Source organism: Oryza sativa, chromosome 1 (assembly GCF_034140825.1).
Source record: "Oryza sativa Japonica Group chromosome 1, ASM3414082v1".
NCBI lineage: Eukaryota > Viridiplantae > Streptophyta > Magnoliopsida > Poales > Poaceae > Oryza > Oryza sativa.
This window is the reverse complement of record NC_089035.1, coordinates 4,961,966-4,984,522: the sequence shown is the minus strand read 5'-3', so window position 1 is coordinate 4,984,522 and position 22,557 is coordinate 4,961,966. Positions and strand designations below refer to the sequence as shown.

At 42.7% G+C, this 22,557-nt stretch overlaps 1 protein-coding gene across 1 annotated transcript; it reads left to right on the top strand.

The window, feature by feature from the left end:
• Nucleotides 1–128: 128 nt before the first annotated feature.
• On the top strand, nt 129–2,219 carry LOC4327305 (transcription factor MYBS3-like). The gene is made up of 3 exons (XM_015770351.3): nt 129–817; nt 1,303–1,499; nt 1,631–2,219. The coding sequence occupies exons 1-3, from the start codon at nt 451–453 to the stop codon at nt 1,997–1,999; spliced, it is 933 nt and encodes a 310-aa protein (XP_015625837.1). The 5' UTR covers nt 129–450; the 3' UTR covers nt 2,000–2,219.
• The last annotated feature ends 20,338 nt before the right edge of the window (nt 2,220–22,557 follow it).

Genomic DNA, 22,557 nt, shown 5'->3' with positions numbered 1-22,557 from the left:
ATGCAACATGATGTTGACATAGATAATATTAAATATCACTAATAGCATCCAAAGAGGAGAGACTCTCTTTCAGATTCCTGTGGATTCCAGGTGCAGTTAAATAGGGCAGCAGCAGCAGCATCTATAGTAGAATCAATGTATCATGGTGCCCCAGCATTTGGATTGAATTGTCAATACCATAAAAGGAGATGATGCCAATGTGTGTGTCCCCTTCCATTGGCACCAGGTGTTAGCTCCTCAGCTAGTTGCTTGTCCCACACCACATCTTTCTTTCTCCTCCCTTATTAAGCTACTAGATGCTGCTATTGCTACATCTCCACATGCACCATCTTATCTCAACTCCTTAGAATTCCCACTCCTCTTCTTCTTGTTCTTCTTGCTTCCCTCCAACTTCTTCTTCTTGTTGTTCTTGCTGTTCTTGTGGTTCTTGGCCTGCCATCGGCGGCGAGCATGGCCAGGAAATGCTCCAGCTGCGGGAACAATGGCCACAACTCCAGGACTTGCACCGGCCAAAGGAGCCTGCAGGAGAGTGGCGGCGGTTATGGCGGCGGTGGCGCCGGTGGCGTGAGGTTGTTCGGGGTGCAGTTGCACGTCGGCGGTGCGCCTCTGAAGAAGTGCTTCAGCATGGAGTGCCTATCGTCGCCGTCGCCGTCGCCGTCGCCGGCGTACTACGCCGCGGTCGCCGCCGCCGCCTCCAACTCGTCGCCGACCGTGTCGTCGTCGTCGTCGCTGGTGTCGGTGGAGGAGGCCGGCGAGAAGATGGCCAACGGGTACCTCTCCGATGGCCTCATGGCGAGAGCTCAGGAGAGGAAGAAGGGTGAGTTCTTGAGAGACATATGGTTTGTGCATGCTTCACTAATTTGTTGTGGTTTAGCACTAATTACAGCCACCTGACAGTGATCTAATCATCATTAAGACTGAATTTATTTTTGTTGATGAGAAGTTATTTGACTTCTTTTGTTATGTCCCCTTCTCCAATTTTTGCCACCAGTTGCTGTCTGCCATACAAGCCCATTTTTATGCTTCCAACTTGGTACAGGAATATATGCATGACTGACATAAATTTCCTAAGAATCAGATTTCTGTCTCTCAAGTTGCAACCTGAAACTCTCATCCTTATCACAAACAAAGACCTGATTTATCCTAGTTGTCTCGTCCTAATCATTTGCATCTAGATTCTTGAACTCCAAACACTAGATTGTTTTTGCAGATATCAACAGATAAAAAAAAATCCTCTAAATTGCTGTGTTTTCTACACCTGAAATTCTGAACATGTCAAACTCATCAGTTAACTGTCATCAGGTGTTCCATGGACTGAAGAGGAGCACAGGAAATTCCTGGTAGGGCTCGAGAAGCTCGGGAAAGGCGACTGGCGCGGCATTTCCCGGCACTTCGTCACGACAAGAACACCGACGCAGGTGGCCAGCCATGCCCAGAAGTATTTCCTCAGGCAGAGCAGCCTCACGCAGAAGAAGAGAAGATCCAGCCTCTTTGACGTGGTAAACTTCAAACATCTTTGCAACAATATCTACACAGACAGTTTCAGACAGCAAGAATCATGTATTTATATGAGTGAGTTACAGTAACCTAACATGTCTGAAAATTTGATGTTTTTTTTCTTTTCTTTCAGATTGAGGATGCAGAAAAGGCTCCGAGTGTGAATGAACGTCTGAAACTGAGACACGAGACAGCCTCTGTGCCTGCTGAAATGGGATTCCCTGCACTGTCACTGGGTATCAGCAGCATGGCACAGCCAGAAGCCATGCTGCTGCCTCCTCCATCCTTAACCCTGACGCCAAGCTGTTCATCACCAGCAGTGAGCAGCAGCAGCAGCGAACAACCAAGAACAATCCATCCTTCTCTGATGGTGGCAAAGCCTCAGGTGCAACTGCAACTCCAGCCACCTGATCTGGAGCTCAAGATCTCGACTGTCCGTCAGAACGATCAGCCCAGTTCGTCGCCGAGGACGCCTTTTTTGGGGACAATCAGGGTCACTTGAACTTAAAGAGAGAGAGAAGAAGAAGAAAAGGAATTATCTTAGAGATTACTGAATTATTTGTGCCTAAAAGGAGAAGCTTTTGCTAGTGGTGTATGTGTGTGTCCCCTTGGCAAAAACACAATGCCATCTTCCACCATGTATCATTTTTATAAGGCTATTAGGAAGTGAAGCTTTTACTGGACTAATCTAGTCTTGCAAATAATAAAAGGAACGGCTGCTACATGCTCCCTCTAGCCATCACCTTGATTGGCTTCTTTATGTTGACACAAAGGAGATTCAAAAAGAGTTGGTTTTTGGTTTGGTTTGTGTTTGTTTTATGGGGAGGAGAAGGTGAAAGATGAGATCACCATATTCACTTATTCAGTTTGCAGTGGACACTGAGAAGGACAGGCAAATCACTGGCTAGTGCGCAAATCCATTTTATTATTATTATTCTTTTGCCTTTTCTTGCACCAGTTTGGTATGTACGTATGGATTCAGTTGCTCAATTTTGTTAGATTAAATTTTGAATGGATCTCACAGCGTCCCTGCTAGGCTGCTACCCACCAAATACGAAGAATATATATTTTGTAGATAGTACTACCACTTTTCTTTATTCTTCGTATTACTGTACAATATTGTACGATGTTTTTTTAGATTTTATAGCCATGAAGAGATACCGTGAGATACTATCCTTCTCTTAGGACCGCAAAAAAAACTCTTACTATTCTGTTTACTCTGCCCATTGGATAACATATATTTACGTGCTAGCATAGAATTTACTTTGCTTGCAATACTACATAATAAAAACGTGCTTGTAGCATGATGATAAATACCAGAAAGCTACCGACCAAGGTTTAAATGTCCAGAATTACTATTTTTCTTTCAACGGATGTTCTTAAGGAAATCTGTCAGATTATGCAACCTTACATTGGCTCTTTGATTCATGCATGAGGTAAGAAAAAAAAAAGTGAGGTAATATCCTTCTTCGAGAATAATAATGTTTGCATCGCCCATCGGATAACACACATAAAGTACTAACATATAGTATTTACTTTGTGTGTAGTACTACTACGTATTAGCAAACGTGCTTGTAGCATATGGTGATAAATGCCAGAAAACTACCGATCAGAGTTTATCCTAGGCCCTATTTAGTTCCCAAATAAAAACTTTTCACCCTATCACATCGAATGTTTGAACACATGTACGGAGTATTAAATATTAAAAAAATAATAATTACACAGTTTGCGTGTAAATTGCGAGACGAATATTTTAAACCTAATTGTTCCATGATTTGACAATATGGTGCTACAGTAAATATTTACTAATGATGGATTAATTAGGCTTAATAAATTTGTCTCGCAGTTTACATGCGGAATGTAATTTGTTTTTTTATTAGTCTACGTTTAATACTCCCTCCGCTTCAGGTTATAAAACGTTTTGGCTTTGGTAAAAGTTAAACTATTTCAAGTTTGACTAAGTTTATAGACAAATATAGTACTATTTATAATACTAAACTAGTTTCATCAAATCAATAATTGATGAATATATTTTTAAATAAATTTGTTTTGATTAAAAATGTTACTACTTTTTTCTACAAACTTATTTAAACTTAAAGCGGATTGACTTTGACTAAAATCAAAACGTCTTATAAACTGAAACGGAGGGAGTACTTCAAATGTATGTCTATATATCTAACGTGTCACGCCAAAATTTTTCGTCTCGCAAACTAAACAGAGCCTTAGTCTCGCACAGAAAAAGGCATTCATTGGTTTCCCAAGAATATGGGTTAAGAATCACCCTATGGAGAGCAAACACTCGTGTATAGGATATATAGAAGCATTAAAAAGGTTATTAACTGATTTAAGTATATGGGGTAACTCTCATTCTCTCCTTAATTTTAATATCGCAGGGAGAGGTCTTTGCTTTGGAGCTGAGATTTCTTTATCCAATGTACTGTATTAAATTAAACCACCTTACCTTCGTAAAGGAATTTGGGTCACAAACGCAACAGTAACATATTTTTGAAGTAAATTACTATCACAACTTATATTCAAATCTTACCACAATAGTATATTTCTGAAAAGAAAAGGACAACTCTTTTCTCACAATATATGAATTCAGTTCGGAATCGACAAGTTCTTCGCCCCTGAAACGATGGATTCAATGAATCGAGTTATCAATCATTCAGGTCAATCTCACCCAAGATTAGATAGGATCATAGGATCATGAATCCTGACGAACAAATATCTGATAAGCCGCTCAAACATGCCAGGTGGCGGTCTCGAGTTCGTTGCCCAAAGTCGCACGACTGCAACGGTGGTTGGATCTGCGACATGCATCGCTTTCCCTGATGGATGCATGTTAACTTAGCTCAAGGCACAAACAAATCAATTCAATATATATTAAAACTATGAGATGTATATTGATTGTTTTCTGTTCACTCAGGCACAGTAATTCATCATATCTTTTTTGCAACGATAAGAGCGCTGTACCTAACAAAAGCACACACTTACTTGCCAATTTGGGAGTAAACAATTGCTCTATTTAGGAGGGTGATAGCTAGCTAGAAAGGTACTAGCAAAGAGAGAATATAATGAAAGGAAAGAATCAAAGATTAGGATATGGTGTTGTGTAAAGAACTGAAGATATATAGAGTGAAGGCAAAGGCTAAGATTGCAAACCACAGGATTGGAACTGGAGTCGCACGTAGGCCCCCTGCACATGCTGAAAGAGTACTTGTGTTGATTAATTAACAACTCAAATGGTTGGAGATATAAAGTGATGGGAGAAGAAGAGATCAAAAGAAAATTTAGATAAAGTTGGTGTTCTGTGATCTTATCTTTGATTATTTTAGTTCAGGGAGGGTTGGGTAAGGATAATGAGCTTTTCTTCGGGTCTTTTTTTTTTCTTTATCTTTGCAGATCAAAGCTAATTCTATCTTGTTGAAATTATTGGACTGACCCCATAGCGATTATTGATGGTGGGGAAACACGTTTGAAATAGAGAACACTTGTGAAACTAACATTTTTATAAGGAGATTGACAGAGACACACTTCGGTTATTTCTCCCATTAGATTATGGGATATCACATAATAGAGACGACAATACCTTATATACTTGGTCCATGGTGCAGCGGTCCGGCCTACAAGTGTGTTTATGCCTAGTTCTAGCTAACAGATTATAAATTATGAGTAGAGTGTAAATTATCATTGACACTTCTCTTAAATTACTAAACGGCACATGATATTTATAAAAACTTTTTCCTCATCGGTATTTCTTACTAAACTTCTTTAGATCGACTTATCAACTTTCTAATGTTTGATTCATTCGTTCACACCATTATCATAATGCCTTGAATCGCAAGGTCTGCTTAGTTTGGTCGCGAGTCTGCACACTAACGGGTTTGGCAGCCTTGGGGGTCCTCAATCTTCATATGATGGGCACCAACCTGTGTGCAAGATGGGTCTAGAGTCGTTGTGTGTAGTTTGTTGTAACTGTGTAGAGCATCTACCCTTTCTAATCTTATTAAAAGATACGAGTATGTACTTTAATTTGTGTATTAAAAAATTTAATTCTGTGAATCGGTATATCATATTAGTTGACACTTTTTGGACCAACACGTACGCTCAGCCTTCACCGCCGTAAAATCAGCTGCAAATCAACGACGGGTGAAGTGGACGAACACCGGCCAAACACGTACGTATGCAACGACATGAAATCAATCAAGCCGGCCACCGAAGGCGAAGGGTCGAGGCCATGATGCATGGCACCTGTCAGTTCCCCATTTGTCGCCTTCAATCTCCCCTGCACACGTGGCACACACGTACCAGACGATGTACGACTGAAACCAAATTAAATGGACAAAGATTATATCTGGTCCAATTATTCAGATACATCGATCCTCTCGTAACGTGCACACTTATCACATACAAAACGATGGCTGAATCTGAATTGCTGGTAAAAAGTACTACCAAGAGATCGAATAATTAGGGCTACTTAGCTCTTGATACATCGCTTTCTCTGGCCATGGATATCGTATGTATGGTCTGCAAGACTTCGCTGCTGCTGCTGCTGTATGATGAATTGATGATGATGGATGCATGGATGGTCTCGACTGGAGATGTGATCGGAAACCTAATTCTGGGCGAGCAAAGTCTTGTGCCGTGATGGAGCCATCAGAGGCGGCGAGACGATGAGATCCATTTCTTCTTATTCTTCTTCTTCTTCTTCTTCTTCTTCTTCTTCTTCTTCTTCTTTTTGTTCTGAAGCTGTGCCATCAGCAGCAGCAAGGAATACTGGCCCATTAATTTCGACGTTTTCGTTGAAGAAACTATGCGAGACGTGTGTTCTCAGAGACCTAAGCTACAATTCACATTGTCCTGTGTGTACGATGATTGTGCCCTTTCTTTTGTTCGTGAAGCAATCTCAATCTTCTGCCGAAAAAAGGAGAAAAAAAAAAGATGCCTACAAGTTCATATATATGCTTCTTGTTTATCCTCTCTGTACTTGTTGTTCAGGGAAATCATGTGTTAGTTGCGTCTACAATTGGAGTCAGGTTTTGACTTTGGTGAACCCCAACTTGTGTTATCTTTCTCCCTTTTTTTGTTCATCATATGTTGGTACAGATAACCCAAAAAAAAATTAGGTTGACCCTAAAGTTAATTCAGATGAGATGGATAGAACGCAACCTTGAAAATGGTTGACATAACTGAAGCTCAAGTATGTGCTCCAATAGAAGAAACGTATAGGGCAACCATTCGTGTCTCTTTCGTGATCAATTTTCGCTAGTTTGCGTAGCACTACAGTATACTATCTATCTATCTAAACAGGGAGCCCAAATTATTGCAAAGTGATGCCACGAAAGAGAAGAAAAGATGGCTCCTCTTTTTTTGGATAAAGGAAGATGATAAATCAGTGAAGACTTCTGTGGAGACAAGAAATTTGACGGCGACAGTTCAGCAAACACCCCCATCTTTTTAGGATCAATATATCAGTAAATAGTTTGATTCTGCACTAAACATGGAGAATTTTCAAAGATTGAGACACACTACTGCATGTTGTTTCATAAGTGATCGTTGTTGAATAGCAAAAGGTAGGACGCATAGTGTAGGTTGCACAAAAGAAGATTGGTTCGTCAGAGTTAACACAGGATATATTCTGTGGCTGTAATGCGCTTTCATGCAGATTATTGTCAAATAATTGTGACACAGTAACCATGCACAGTCATCTATGCCTCAAGAATTGGCAGCAGGAAGTGACAGCATCTATCGTTGCAACTTGGAATATTTTACAACCAGATATCAATATACAGATTACTATCAAATTATTGTGACACAGTTATTGCATATACAGTATAGTCATGGATGCTTCAGCAGTTCACAACGACATTCTTATCTGTGAAACTTGGAATCTTCTACTCCTGAGATGAGACATCTAGATGCAAAGTACAAAATGAGGGCATGTTTGGATTGATGCCCTACCAAAATTTTGGTAGTACCAAATCTTGGGCAAGTTTTGGTACTACCAAAATTTTGGTAGGGTAGAGTTGAAAATGTTTATTTGGATTGAAGCCAAAATTTGCCCATAAGAGACAAGTTTATAGGCCAAGCCAAATTTATGGCATAGGTAGAGTTTTAGTAGAGGTGTTTGGTTTACTACTGCAAATTTTAGTAGGGTAGCAATCCAAATTGGCCCTGAATTTCGAATGTACGGATATGAACATGTATATCCAATGTAGATTGTCCGAAGAAGAAAGGATTGAATTTCCTCTCGCCTATTTGACAAAGTATAATGAAAGATCCAATCACAGGCCGTCTCATGACTTTTCATGGGAGTACAGCATATAGGAGTATACTACAATGTGTGACCATTACAGTGACATAATCAATGACATGTCTCGGGGAAAAAAATTGCTTGACGGTAGCAATGACATCAGCATTACTAGATGGCAGCTAAAAAGAAAAGTCTTAGAGTAAAATCTACAAAACTATAAATATTTTATTTATTTTGATAAACCTATCATAAAACTAGAATTTTAAAGGTCAAATTGCTAATACTATTGTGATGTTGAGTTACAAATATTGTATTTTTGTGATTAAAAATTGGCGTTTAAACATGTAGTTTTATGATAACTCTATTAACTATATGTGTTCTTTAGTCGGCGTTGCCGTTTTTTGGGATTTGTTGGGAGTGTAGCGTGGCTCGGCCCTTCCCGCTGCTTGGAGTTTAGGTTTAGCCGCCGCAGTAGTTTTTTAAGCTTCAGTTTTTTATTTTGCTTTTCTCCCTTCCCCTGGCATAAGTCGGTCTGGCTGATTGCGTTGTGTAAGTATAACTCTTTTCTTCTGATATATTGATGTGCAATCATTTTGCGTGTTAGCGAAAAATGATAACTCTATTACTTAATCCATGGTTTTATGGTACATTCATTTTAAATATATAGGCTTTGTGGTAGTTTAGTTTTCAAAAATAGTATTGTAAACCTATCATTTTTTTAGCAAAGTTGCCAAAAAAAATGTCTATGTTTAGTTTGTTGCCAAATTTGGTCAATACATAAGAAATTCTGCCAAAATTTTGGCAATATTACCATCTTACCAAAATTTTGGCATTGGCAAAACTTGTTTAGGTTTATTTTAGCTACAATCTGAACATGCCCTTTGTTGTCAATTTATCAAATTTTGGTAAGTTTTGGTGATGCCAAATTTTTGATAGAGTGGATGTATTTAGTTTGATACCTTCAAATTAAAATTTGGTAGTGTTTCGAAACTACCAAATTTTGATATGATGTCATTCGTAAAGCAATGTTTAATCTGTTATCCTTCAACAATTTGACAGCATCAAATTTTATTATGCTCAATCGCACAAAAAAAAAAATCTTAGCACCAAGTCGGCCCGTTAGCATATGCTCCCATGCGTGGACGGCCCACAATTGTGAGCAATGAGATTTGCTGGGCCGAGGAAACGGCCTAACCAACCCCTGGGCCATGACGTACACCCAGTGGGTTGGGTTGGGTTGGGTTGGGTGGCACTAGTAACTGCGTGCATGCGGCGGACACTCGTGTGATCGTGTCGGTCTCGACTCAGTACCACGCCGGCATATGCTGGTCCCCCGCGCGCGCGGCGTACGTGTCCCGGGCGCGCCGCACGCCATCCACGATCCCATCGTCTTCCGCTCTCTCCACCTCCACGTACTCGCGTTTCACGTGCAAACGCCCCCCGCGCGACGCGCGCCTTGGAGAGGGAGGGTCAGCGACGTGTGGGGGGGGTCTCGCCTGCATGCGCCGCGTCGCGGGCGCACATGCCGTCGCATGTGGGAGATCGCCGCGCCGCACCACGTAGGGGTGCGTACCGGTGTCCCACCCTCCATCTGATCCGTCGATGACTCAACCGCATTACGTGTTACTACTAACTAACTACCTCCTCGACTCTCGGATCATCCAATCTTCTCGCGCACCAACCAACTAACCAAACGCCCTCGCTGCCTCTCCCTCATCAGTCATCTCTAAAAGAAAAACCCAAACTGTCCCCTACCAACTCCCAATTGACCGGCAGGAGGGGCACGGCTCAAACAGTCAAACGCACACTCATCGATCAGCCCTTTTTTTTGTTTAGCATCTGTCTATATACAATCTACCCTCCTTGTACGTACGTGGCAAGACCGGCATCGAGTTGGGCACATGTTAGCCTTTCGTCTCAGCCACACAACTAAAAAAGCATCGATCGATCAAAAAAAGCTATAGCCTTGAGACAAAAGAAATCCAAACATTCCATCCGCACCTTGTCCACTAGCTTAACCTGCAGCCGTGCATTAGCCAAATTAAGCCAGCCGGTTCGATCGATCACACTTTCTTATCCATGCATCTGTCCACCAGACCGCCACGTCGCCATCAAGCTCCCCTGCTTTCTGTTTAATTTAATTACTCCGATTATTAGTTAACCAGATGTAATCCTGGAGTAACCTTTACTGGCCTTAACCTTTTGTCTTAACTGTATATACTTTGCTTGGGTTGCAATCCATAATGCGGCCATAATGACGCTTTTATAGCGTCTTAATTAATTATCTGCCCTAACTAAATTTTTTTTATTACAACTAGCTAGCTTCATGTTCCGACCACCACATATAACCACGCCGTGGATGGGAACTGATCTTATCCGGATTGTGACGCCGTCGTTGCCGTGCCACGTCGGCCGGTCGGGCCGTTCTTACTCGCATCGGTTCATTTTTAGGTAGGATTGACTTGTCGGACGCCGACGGCCGGATTGGCTTGCTGGCCGGCGATGGTCAACCGGCAGGCACGCCGTCGCCACCAACAAAAGCCGGTGAGCTAGCTAGGGCCGGTCTTTTGGCGATCAGGAGGCTGACGAGGATATTTCTGTATATATAGGCCCAAAACAGGGAAACGTCAAGCAGTTGGTTCGTTACGATTGCTACGTACGATCGTTCGACTGGTTATCGTGTCATTCTATCAAGGACGACAAAGATGGCGAGATCGATCGATGCAGAGGGTGTTCCACTCTGCAATCAACGGCCATGAACTGATTGATCGTTCATTTAGCAATCTCATCTTTTTTACATATAGAAAGACGTTCAGCATGCACATGCATCTCCTATAAACGTATGCACGCAAATCTTATCTCTACAAGCATCTTCGAAAGATTGGACTAGTATATCTTATAATATTGATAAAGTTATCACGAATACGTCACTTATCATTGAAATACAACCGTGTTAAGTCTAGAGTTTAAATTTAGGTGGATTATTTCTAATCTTTTTAGAAGAAAATAGTCATTTAAACCACACTCACTCCGTAGCTGTCCCATCTTGTAAGCGGCTAGCAAATGATCGTGTTTTTGCAGTGTACTAGTACGAAGTTAACGTCATGTACGTTTGTCTGCTTGCTCCACACACACAAGATTCTACTTAATTTGTGAGCACATAGACTAATTAATTATTGATCATGTCGCGGTTGCTAGATCAGGGGGGAGGATAATGCGACCACCAAACCGGCCACATCAGCACGTCGCTGTTACGTGCTCCACAATTAACAACACACAGGGGTCCTCCTCCCCCATCACCTCACCTCCTCCCCGTGCAGCTGAAAAAGCGCGATTCCGCAGGAAAATTTTGCATGCGCTCGGCTCATATAATTGCGCCCACAAACAGGGCCAGCCACCCATTGGGCACGAACTTGGACTTCGTTTCGGATGCGTCGATTTGTCACCACGGCTGCCGATTAATTACTCACTCCGTCCCTTAATATTTATATTTAGTGTCGTTGACTTTTCTAAATATATTTGACTGTTTGTCTTATTCAATAAATTTTATAAAATATATAAAACTATCTATATACATAAAAGTATATTTAATAATAAATCAAATGATGTGAAAAGAATTAATAATTTTTTAATTTTTTTAATAAGACGAACAATCAGATATGTTTTAAAAAGTCAACGACGTCAAATATTTAGAGACGGGGAGTTACTAACTTTGCCCCAAACCGTGAGCCATATATATGTGTATATACAGCGGCCCCCAAATTACGGGCTTTGCTTAACCTGATCGCGACGCAAAATTTTTTATCCCTGTGCAGTACTTCTGGGTGGAAAGATGTTGCAACTTGCAAGCCTAAAGAACAGTATTTTATGCGGTTGAGTCTGGGGAGATTAACGACTTGGTCGGGTTTGTTAATTGGGTGGACATTTGAATATTGCTTTAATTAGCTTAGCCCACAAAGAAAAGCTAGAGAGAGATACCAGGCTACTCCTACATAGGAGTACTATAGTTTATCGTACCATCCAAGAATTAATCAAAGAGGAGATCGACAGCAACTGTACTAACCTGGTGTTGTTTATTTTGATGATTATGGGTTAGCTATGACCATCATATAGTTAGACCATACTACAGGAGGATAAGGAAGAATCTGCAGGGTGCTACGCCCAGACAGATACAAATAATTAAGGTAGCTAAGGTAAAGCTAAAATAAGCTAGGCAAAGCTCACATGCCAAAGCCACACGTGCAGGACACGCCCAGGATCTCGAAGTGGAAAGCAAACCACCACCACTCCAGGCGACCGAGACGAATGGTTAATTAATTTAGTAGTACACGATTTAGAAAAAAACTACTAATACTAGGGTATTTAGCTGGTGTGATAGTGCTGAGGTTGCTTTGTTGGGTGTGTTTAAGCAGAGATGAATGCGGTTGTGGAATAAGCATGGCCATGTGAGGGCAACAAACCCAAAGGACAAAGAGGATAAAGGCGCTTGGTCAGGAGAAGACTGATCTTTATCGCATACGGGGAGGGAAGGAACTGAAGGTGAAGGAAGGAACCGGTCAAACCTTAGGCTCTAAGCACCATGTCAGACCTCCTAAAATAATCCACCACCTCCTCTCCTATGCTTACCTTTTAGGACATCTATCCCTGTATCGAAGAGCAGTAGTAGAGTCTGGATGCGTTCGAGAGAAGGAAAAAGAAAATTAAAAAAATACCTAAATTTAGGTGAATCATTAGTATGGTTGATGTTATATTTAATTATTATAATTTTAAAAAATAAAATAAATTAACATGAATTTTTAAAAGTAACTTCTATGTATATCTTTCTATAAAATGTTTAACCGTTTGAAAAACATCCGTGCGAAGTCTTAATCTGAACACAACCTTAAAAGAGATATGATAACCATATAAAGGGTCTCATTGTTTCACTGATGCTTAGTCAAAATTTTAAATTTTAAAGATTAATTTTGAAGCTAGTTTTGTAGTGTTATCGTAGTTAATTTTACATCACTTACTTTTAGATATTTTAAATCGCTAAAGACGTGTATGTAAAAGTATTACCATATTTCTTTTTCTAATAAGCGGTGTGGATAAACATATGAATAAGCGAAACGCTGAGGCTAAAAATAACTTTCAAACAGTAAAAGGAGAAGTCATTTTTCTCTGCTCTCCATGTGCAAAAATGTAGCCACCTACGTAATACTCAAAATTGATTAATTAGACTAGTACCACTTCATTTTGAGTATTAGGTTGCTACGTATATCTTAATATATAATACTTCCTCCATTCTCCAAATGTAAGAATTTCTAGTATTACCCAAATTCACATAAATGCTAATGGATTTAGACGTATGGAAAACATATAAATTGATCAATAGATTAATCTAGATAAGACAAAAAGTCTTACAATATAAAACGGATAGAGTAAAAGGTATATGGTTACATAGGCATAACGCATTTCAATTTGAGAAGAAGGGCTTGGTGAGAACGTGGGTTTATATAAAACAACTTAATTTAGAGTACAGTAGAGCAATAGATTCGACTTGATGCAAGCCATATTGGATTGATCCCTACTGAGTTACTATTAGCACAGTTTTCAATCTCCAGAAGATTAGTCGTCTTGTGCGCGGTTGTAAGACTACCCATTCTTTTCTCCAACCAGAGTTGGATGAAGATTAAGATTTTCGTGGCACACTTTTCAAACTGCTAAACGGTGTGTTTATTGTGAAAACTATCTATATTAAAGTTTTTCTAAAATATCAAATTAATATATTTTTCAAATTTATAATAATTAAAACTCAATCAATTATATGTTAATAACACTTCGTTTTACGTAAAAACACCATATAAGGAGTTTACTTTGGTCCACAGGTTCAAGGTTTTCTTTAGCCTATGCGTGACAACCGTTTTCTCTAGCATCCTACTATTTACTATAGTAATTTGTAAACATATTGTTCATCACCTATCTTGACAAGTCAGTTATCACGATATTTGCCTATTATTTATGTGTTAGCAACAGATATAAAAGGTTTAATTATAGAATTTTTAAATAACTAGTAACAAGACCATAATTAAATATCAAATGCTCCACTATTTACTACCCTCTCTATAAAAAAAACCTAACCTAAAAACGGATGTGACCCCTCCTTATACCACAAATCTAGAAAAGTGACATCCAGATTGGTAGGAATGGTCACATTCCCTTCTAAGTTAGTTTGTTTTGAAACGAAGGGAGTAGTGTTTAGACCCCCATCTGTTTCTTCTGTAGGGAGAGGATAAATTTTGGATACTCGTGACACGCTTTCCAAACTGCTAAACGGTGTGTTTCGTGCAAAAACTTTCTATATGAAAGTTGTTCTAAAATATCATATTAATCTATTTTTTAAGTTTGTAATAATTAAAACTCAATTAATCACACGTTATTACCACTTTATTTTACGTGAAACACTTATTCCCTTCGTCCCAAAATAAGTGCACTTTTAAACTGTTAACGTTCAACGTTTGACCGTTCGTCTTATTTGAAATTTCTTTATGATTAGTATTTTTATTGCTATTAGATGATAAAACATGAATAGTACTATATATGTGACTAAATATTTTCAAATTTTTCACAAATTTTTTAAATAAGACGAACGGTCAAACGCTGGACACGGATATCCATGACTATACTTATATATATTGGGACAGAGGTAGTAATTTTTATCTACATATCTAGAGGATTCAAACACCAGCCGTTCAAAGTCGACGACGGGCCTTAGGTCCACCAATCATATACTCCTAGAGCCTTTGACACCACAGGCAGTTCCTACGTATAGGTATAGTAGCGTACCATGCTAGCCCCCATGGCCTCCCATCTTGGCTACATGATGCTTACACGGCGTCAAACCGATCGAGCTTGCCATGCACCCCCCGGCAGGCAACACGCCGTGCGCTAGCTTAGAGAGGGATCGATGGACAGCATGGGCAGCAGCCAAGTCCCCATCCTGTCAAACGTGGTGTACGCCATCTACGGATTTGAGAGTTTACTCGCTGCATTAAAAACAAAAACAGTACGCCGTACGTACGTACTCTAGGCCGGGTCGTACAGAGCGCACGCAGCCAAGCCAATGCAGCAGATAACCACGAACAAACCTGGCAAAATAAAGCATCTCCCAACCCAAACCGGGAGACCAGACCAGGGAGGAGTCGTGCACATTGGCTTTCGTCCCAATTATAGCCAACTCCGTCGCTTTTAAGTAAAGCAGTAATTGGTACTGTGCAGAGGCACAGAGGAACACTGTACGTGCACGAGCACGGATCGATAGGCTGCAGCGATGAGCGGTGGACGGATGATGGATGGATCCGGTGCGTGGTCCAGCCGCGCACACCGTCCGATCCCTTCGATTCCCAGGTACTCTACGCGAAAACGCGGTGTCGCGCTTATCCGGACGAGCTGTGCCGGTGTCGCGCGCGCCCCGGGTGGAGGAGGCAGGGCAGGCGGGGCGCCGCGTGGTCGCGTGGGCGCCTACCGGTTTGATGGTGGACGGACGGACGGGATGGGTGGGTGCCTGGGTGGGGTCACGCGGTGTGGCTCGATCGCACGGTTCACGCGTCCCTCATCATGTGGATGAGAAAATTGCATAGGTACCATCGCAAAAGATTGGATTCGCTGAAATACCATTGCTTAAACGGGCTTCGCTATAATACCACTCCTAACCAAATCGTGTACGCTGAAATACCATCCTGGACAGATTTACCCTCGGGTTTCTTCTTCCTCCATCCAACTCCTCGTCTTCGTCGTCACCGATGGCCATGGTGGCGGCGAGGAGAACTGACGGAACGAGCTCGCCGGCCGACGGCGGCGAGGAAAACCAAGGGAGCTCAGTGGTCGGCTGCGGCGAGGAGAACTTAGGGAGCGAGCTCGGCGACTGGCGGTGGGAGCGTGTGGGTGGCGGCGGTCGTTGCACGCGATTGCGGGAGCACATGGGCGACGGCGGGAGTGCAGGTGACGGGAGCGCCATCGGTGGCGGAGGTCGTCACACGCTATGGCAGGAGTGCGTGGGCAGTGGAGATCGATGCACGCGGTGGCTCTCGACGGCGGTCGTCGCGCGCGGTCGATTAGAGCACGTCCACCTCCGCTGTCCTCACCAACCCCACCGCGCTCCGCCTGCTCTGCCCCAAGCACTTCGCACGGCTACCCAAGGATGCCTCTGCCACCACTGCTCCTGTTGGCCGCACGCGACGACCGCCGCCGGCCGGCGAGCTCGCTCCCTCGGCTCTCCTCGCCGCAACCATAGCCAGCAGTGACGAGAAAGTTGAGGAGTTGGAGTGAGGAAGATGAAGCCCAAGGGCAGATTGGTCCATGATGGCATTTCAGCGTACACGATTTGGTTAGGAGTGGTATTCTAGCGAAGCCCGTTTAAGTGATGTCATTCCAGCGAATCCAATCTTTTGCGATGGTATATATGCAATTTTTTCTGTGTGGATGTGGTCGATCACCATCAACCCGGCAGGCAGGCCACCGAGCCAGCCGTGGGTCGGCGTCGATCGACGCTTGTTTTGACTGATGCGGCATGTCTCGCCATAACTCAGCAGTCAACAACAATGAGTACTTGCTTTGAATTGCATATGCTAAACAAAAAAATTTAGGGGGTGTTTGGGAGAGAGAGGCTAAAGTTTAGTCCCTCGTTTCTAAACACCACCTTAAAACACTGTTTTTCTTAGAAATAAAGCATACTGGTAGTACGTTCATTCTCGAAAATTCATACTGTACGCAAGATTGATATGAAGGCTAAACAAAGTTTTGTGCTTCCAGAAACGTCCGGGAAAACAAAGAAGATTCTGGAATTCCAGATCGGAGCAACTGAGCAAGCAACTATCCAAACTACGCACACACCACCCGCTACAGCTGAGATGCCCGAAACTAGGCGTTCTCCTGCACGGGAACATGCATGTCAGTCACCACGCAGCTCGCTAGCCTGGCCAACCTTGGGTCTGAAGCTACAGGGACAGCAGGCATGCAAGAGGATCTGCATTTGTGCAGTTAAAGATAGAGCAGGGGGAGGGGGATAGATGCAAAGGAGATGGAGGAGAGATCAGAGCCACAGATGTGCTGCAATGATGGGTGCACACTAGGTAGGGAATGAGGGAACAACCTAGGCAGGGAGCAAAGCCATCCAACCCAACCCAACCCAAACCAAGCAAAAAGCAAAGGCTATGTGCATCATCCCTTGCTCTTGCTTGTGCTGTTGGCCATTCTCGAGACCGCTTGGAAAAGCCAAAGGCAGCAGCTTTGGACAAATCCTCTAGCGGCCTACAGGAACGCCAGGGTTCTTCATGTCACATTGTCACGTGACTCGCGCGTGCGAGATGGCGCGCCACACCGGGAGACGGTGGAGAGACCCATCGAACAAGCAAGCAAGCTCGTTCATCAAGCATGGTGTGGTGTCTTAGCGTGCGTGATGGCCATGCATGCGTGCTGCTCCCCAGCGACCCACACTTATCTTGAACGGCCCGGCTTATGGCAGCAGCTAGCACGATGTGCCCATTGAAAGCATTGATTCGTCTGATATCTCGCCTAGCCTGTTGAATGGCCTCGCGCTCGATCGATCGGGTCAAGCACGCATGGAATGGGCAAAGATGGCGCGGCGCTACTACAGCCGCTGTGCTACTGTGCAGTGACAAAGATGGCAGCACGTACGACCATGTCGACTAGTGTAGCTGCCACAAATATACTATTTCCCCGTCTTTAAAATATAAGAAGTTTTAGATTGATGAAATATATCTTAATAGTATGAATCTGAATAAACCTTTTATCTAAATTCGTAGTATTATAATGTGTTTTATTTAACCAAAACTTTATATATATTTGGGAAGGAAGTGAGTAGGAGCTCTTTATTCTATCTTGTTATGTCTAATGTTTGATCGTCCATTTTATTTTAATTTTTTATAGTTAGTACTTTATACGATGATTTATTTGTTTTACTTCTTTATAATTTTTTTTAATATAACGGCGGTCAAATGTTGAAAAAAATCAATTTTAAATGAGGTGGAGATAGAATTAAATTTGAAAATATATTGTTCACTCAATTTTTTAAAATGAATATTCGGGATGCAAAATTTTTACGAAAATATACCATCGATCTTGCACAACCGTTGCGCGAAAATAACATACACGTGATGTCGTGGGCGGTATCGCGCAGTAAAAGTGCGAGACCGCGCGGTCTCGCTGAATGGAAGAGCGAGACCATCGGTCTCACCAAATCAAACAACGACATTATCCAACGGTTTCCATTTGATTTGTGGTTAATTACTTCATTAACAATTAAATAATAATAATAATTAGTGATTAATTATCCTAATTAGCATTTAATTAATAACTAATTAAATCGGCATGGCACCGGTATCGCTAATTGCTTGACCGAGACCGTTCGGCTTCGCTTTTACATCCCGTGGGACCGTGCGGTCTCGCGATGTTGCTGTGCGAGTCCGCGCAGTCTAGCATTTTCACCGCGCGATGCCGACCGCGATGTCATTCTACGCCATTTCCGCACAAACCGACGGTATATTATTGTAAAAAAAAAAGTTTGCATCCTGAATATTTATGAGAAAAAAATAGAATGAAATTATATTTAAATTTTATTCGACGGAGACACGGAGTGAGTTGGACTTTTTTAGCCATCGGATCGATCGATGTGGACCGGGCGGCGCTGTAGACGCAGTGATGATGCGCAGCGCGCGGCGTCGGCGTGGGCGTCGGGGGCCCCCGCCCCGGCCGGCGGTACGCGAGCCGTACGCGCGCGCGCCCCATCTCGTGATTAGCCAAAGCCCCCGGACGCCGCGTGGAGCTCCGTCGTACCACCTCCCACCCTCTCCACCCAAACCACGATTCCTTCCCATCCGCTGCTGCTATTATTCCACCCTCCTTTTCCCTCGTCTCTCCTCCCAGATCTCAATCGCACGCCGTACGTTATCACTGTGAATCAGGATAAGATAGCGTACACGTGTAACAGTGCCCCTCCATAATCTCAGCCTCCCACCCCCGTTCCATTTACAGCAACAAATATAGCACAATAAAGTAGGAGTAAAGATTTTCAGCATAATAATCTCACCGTGATCGTTTATTTCCCCGCGAAAAAAAAAATCTTTATCTTGCAGCTGTGTTAATTTGGCCGCTCTCGCTGTGCAACGTCGCCATCGGTGCACGCAATCAGTAGTACTGCGCGCTGCGCTATGGGCATCCGCTTGGCCGTTACCAAAATTTGGAGGCGTGTGCGAGCGGTGTCTCCCATTTCCGGGCCAGATACGTGCCATTTTGGCCCCCGCGCGGTTGCACGTCCACTTTGGCTGACCTCACGCCCCGATTAATTGCGACCCGCTGCGTTATTTCTGCAGCGTCCGTTTCGTCCAAGAGCAGAAATTTTTAATTAAAGAAACCGTCACGCCTGGATCGCGCCGAATTGAAACAACGGAGCACTATACGTGGCTCGCTCGCGTGGGGATCGAACCGTGTGTGTGTGTTTGTGTTTGTCGCGACGCGTGACGGCGAGACCAGCGGCCGGGAGGAGCCGGGACGGCAAGGGAACGGATCCGTCGCCTCACTCGGTCGCTCTCTCGTTTCTGTGATTTGTGACTGTCACGTACGGCTGGATCGGTCGCGTACGTGACATCACATCCAGCTTGCGCGGTTAAGAGTTTTTCGATCTGCCAAAGAGAAGATCGGGAGAAAGATCGAGAGGTAGTAGGGTGGCCATACGCTACGACCAGTAGGAGTGTAACGCTAGAGTTAAGGAAAGAGACGTCCAGAGAAAAAAATGAAAATCCTTTTGGATGAATTTGTCCGTAGACCAGAGAGATTTTCTTGGATTTTCTTCCCCGAGAAAAAAAAAAGAGAAGAGCCCATAGTACGGCAATGTGCAATACTACTGCTACTACTATCTTTCTTCCAAAGGAGAAAAACGGGTGTTTTTGTTTCAGGCCTACAGGTGGGGCCGACCACTTCGATCTCCGGCGTTTTCTTCTGGTCGTCGCCTTGCGAGCCGCAGCCGGCGGTGGCCCGAGCGAAGAGCCAGCGTGGCGTGTGCATGCGCAGGGCGCGTGACTGCGTGTGCGGTGCGGTATGGCCACCCAGCAAACGTGGCGGAGAGCCATGCGAGTCGCCCGCCGGGTGGAGGTCCATCGTGGTTTGTCGCTAGCATCCGCTGGCTGAATTGCCGTACGATTGTATGACACCTCGCTAAAATCTGAGGGGCATCTATGCTTCTCCTTATTCTTAAAGAGTTAAATTTTAAATTTTTAACTTTAAATTTAGAGCTGATTTTAGGGTTTTTTTATCGAAATTCATTTTTTAATATTTGCTTTTAGATCGCTAAGAGCACGTATATAAAAATTTTATTCACAGTTACTCTTCGGTTAAAAATATGGTATTTGGCTTATTACACGAATAAACGAAACGATGGGGCCGTATCTTTCGACTACTGCTCATGCATTTACTTGAAAATAAACTCATTTGTCTTCATTTTAAGATAAACTCATTTTTCATTCATCCCATGCTCCACATCCATATAAAAATATAAATATGAAAAATTTAAAACTAGAAAAACCTTACTTTACCAAATCATAATACAATTATTTATCATTTATCTACTTCCAATACAACTTTTTTAATATATTTTTACAAACTCCGATACAAGCGTTTTTTCTAAAATAAATTTATTTTAAGATTAATAGTAGATAGCATAGATATATTTATTTTGGGACAGAGAGTAGTTAAATATCTCAGTAATGGGAAAAAGTGTAACCTATCTTTTTCTCAAATTGGAACTCGATCAAACGGTTTTATCTCTATCAAAAGGAAATGAAGTGAGATGAAATATTCCCACAAATTAACTAGGGAAGCAAAACAGCATTCAGATTCCTTCGAACTTCACTCCTGGTCAAATTTAGGAGCCGAAACTCTGTCAGATAAACCTCAACAGTATTTGAATTTGTATATGTGTTAGTTTTATACCCTCAATCTTGTAAATTGCATATGTCAATATGTAATCGTAATTGCCTAGGGCATCGAAGCCCTCATGTTGTCTACGCGATGATCAAAGAATATCAGCATGTCGAGATGCTTTTGGTGCGATGTGCTATTGGTCATGGGTGTAGAATCTATGGTAGAACTAATTGCACCGTCCAAAGCACCACGGTATCATCATCCTCCTTATCGACTGCACGAGGGAATCAAGGTGGGGGAGCTCGGGTCGAAGAATGGATATCTACAAATTTCAATTTTCGATTGCAGGGGCTTATAGAGAAGTCTGGAAGTAAAGTTTCGGCCTACGTTGAGAGCCATATCAATGTTCCGGAGCAACCAAAACAACATTTGTAACCATGAGTTCGGATTTAATTTCATGATTTATAAGATTATTGTCTAATTGATACTCCTCATGTCCTTAAAAAAAGTAAAGTTAAATTCTAATTACCAATATAGGCATATTACTCCCTCCATTCCTAAATGCTCGACGCCATTGACTTTTTAAAACATGTTTGATCGTTCGTCTTATTTAAAAAATTTAAGTAATTATCAATTCTTTTTCTATCATTTGATTCATTGTTAAATATACTTGTATGTATACATATAATTTTACATATTTCACAAAAGTTTTTGAATGAGACGAATTGTCAAACATGTTTAAAAAAGTCAACGGCGTCAAACATTTAGGGAAGGAGGGAGTATATGTCTAGATCAGAAGTTGGTTTTTTTGAAAGACAGATGATGTAGTTTGGTTCAAGTTTAACGATCGATAGTGTTTTTTAATCTATAAAATTATTTTTTTAGTACTCCATCTGTATTTTTTTAATGTATGACGCCGTTGATTTTTTAATCAACGTTTGACCATTCGTCTTATTCATAAAATACTTATGTCATGATTAAAGAACATTTGATGATAAATCAAGTCACAATAAAATAAATGATAATGACATAAATTTTTTAAATAAGACGAGGTCAAACGTTTATTAAAAAGTCAACGGCGTCGTACATTAAAATACGGAGTATTACTAACATGATCAAATAATCACTCGATTCAATGAGTTACCGTAGAAAGGTACCCGAAAAAAAGGAAAAAGGGAAACCGATAATGCAAAATCACAAAGTGCGATATCGCGAAACAAAGAACGATCAACGGGACAGTGATCCACGTACGGGAAAACCACCCATCTCCGGCGACAGTGATCCACGTATGGGAAAACCACCCATCTCCGGTGAACCATCGGCCAATCCGCGGCCCCGCTGGCCCACACGCATGCGTCCAAACAGCCCACCCCCCCCCCCCTCCCCCTCCTCTCCCAGTCGCTACCCAAGGTTTCTAGAACCTACAGGAATATGTCCAATCCCTGACGGACCCCAAACCTACCACAGTCTAGAGAGCCTCACGTACTAGCGTTACCCAAAACAAATCCGTAGGGCACCCCTACCCCCCACCGCGCGACGTGTCCTACCCCCGCTGCCCTCTCGCTCCACCTCGCCCCCCGCATGCCTGCCACCCTCCTCCCCTCACCGGCACGTGTCCCCACCTCCTGCTTGACGCCCCCGTCTCGCTGGAAGTGGGCCCGACTACGCGTGGGGCCCGTGCTGTCAGTGAGACGTGGCGCTGCGCCCACCGGGATGTGGGGAGCGAGAGACGGCGTCAGTTACCGGATGCGTGGTACTACTACGACCCCTCCGCCCACGGCGGAACCGTGGTTGGGGTTTAACGCAACCATGGTTCGACTCTATCCCGAGGTGGGAGACCGTGGTTAGTGGAGCAGTTTATAAGCGCGCACCGCTTCGGCTTCGTCCTC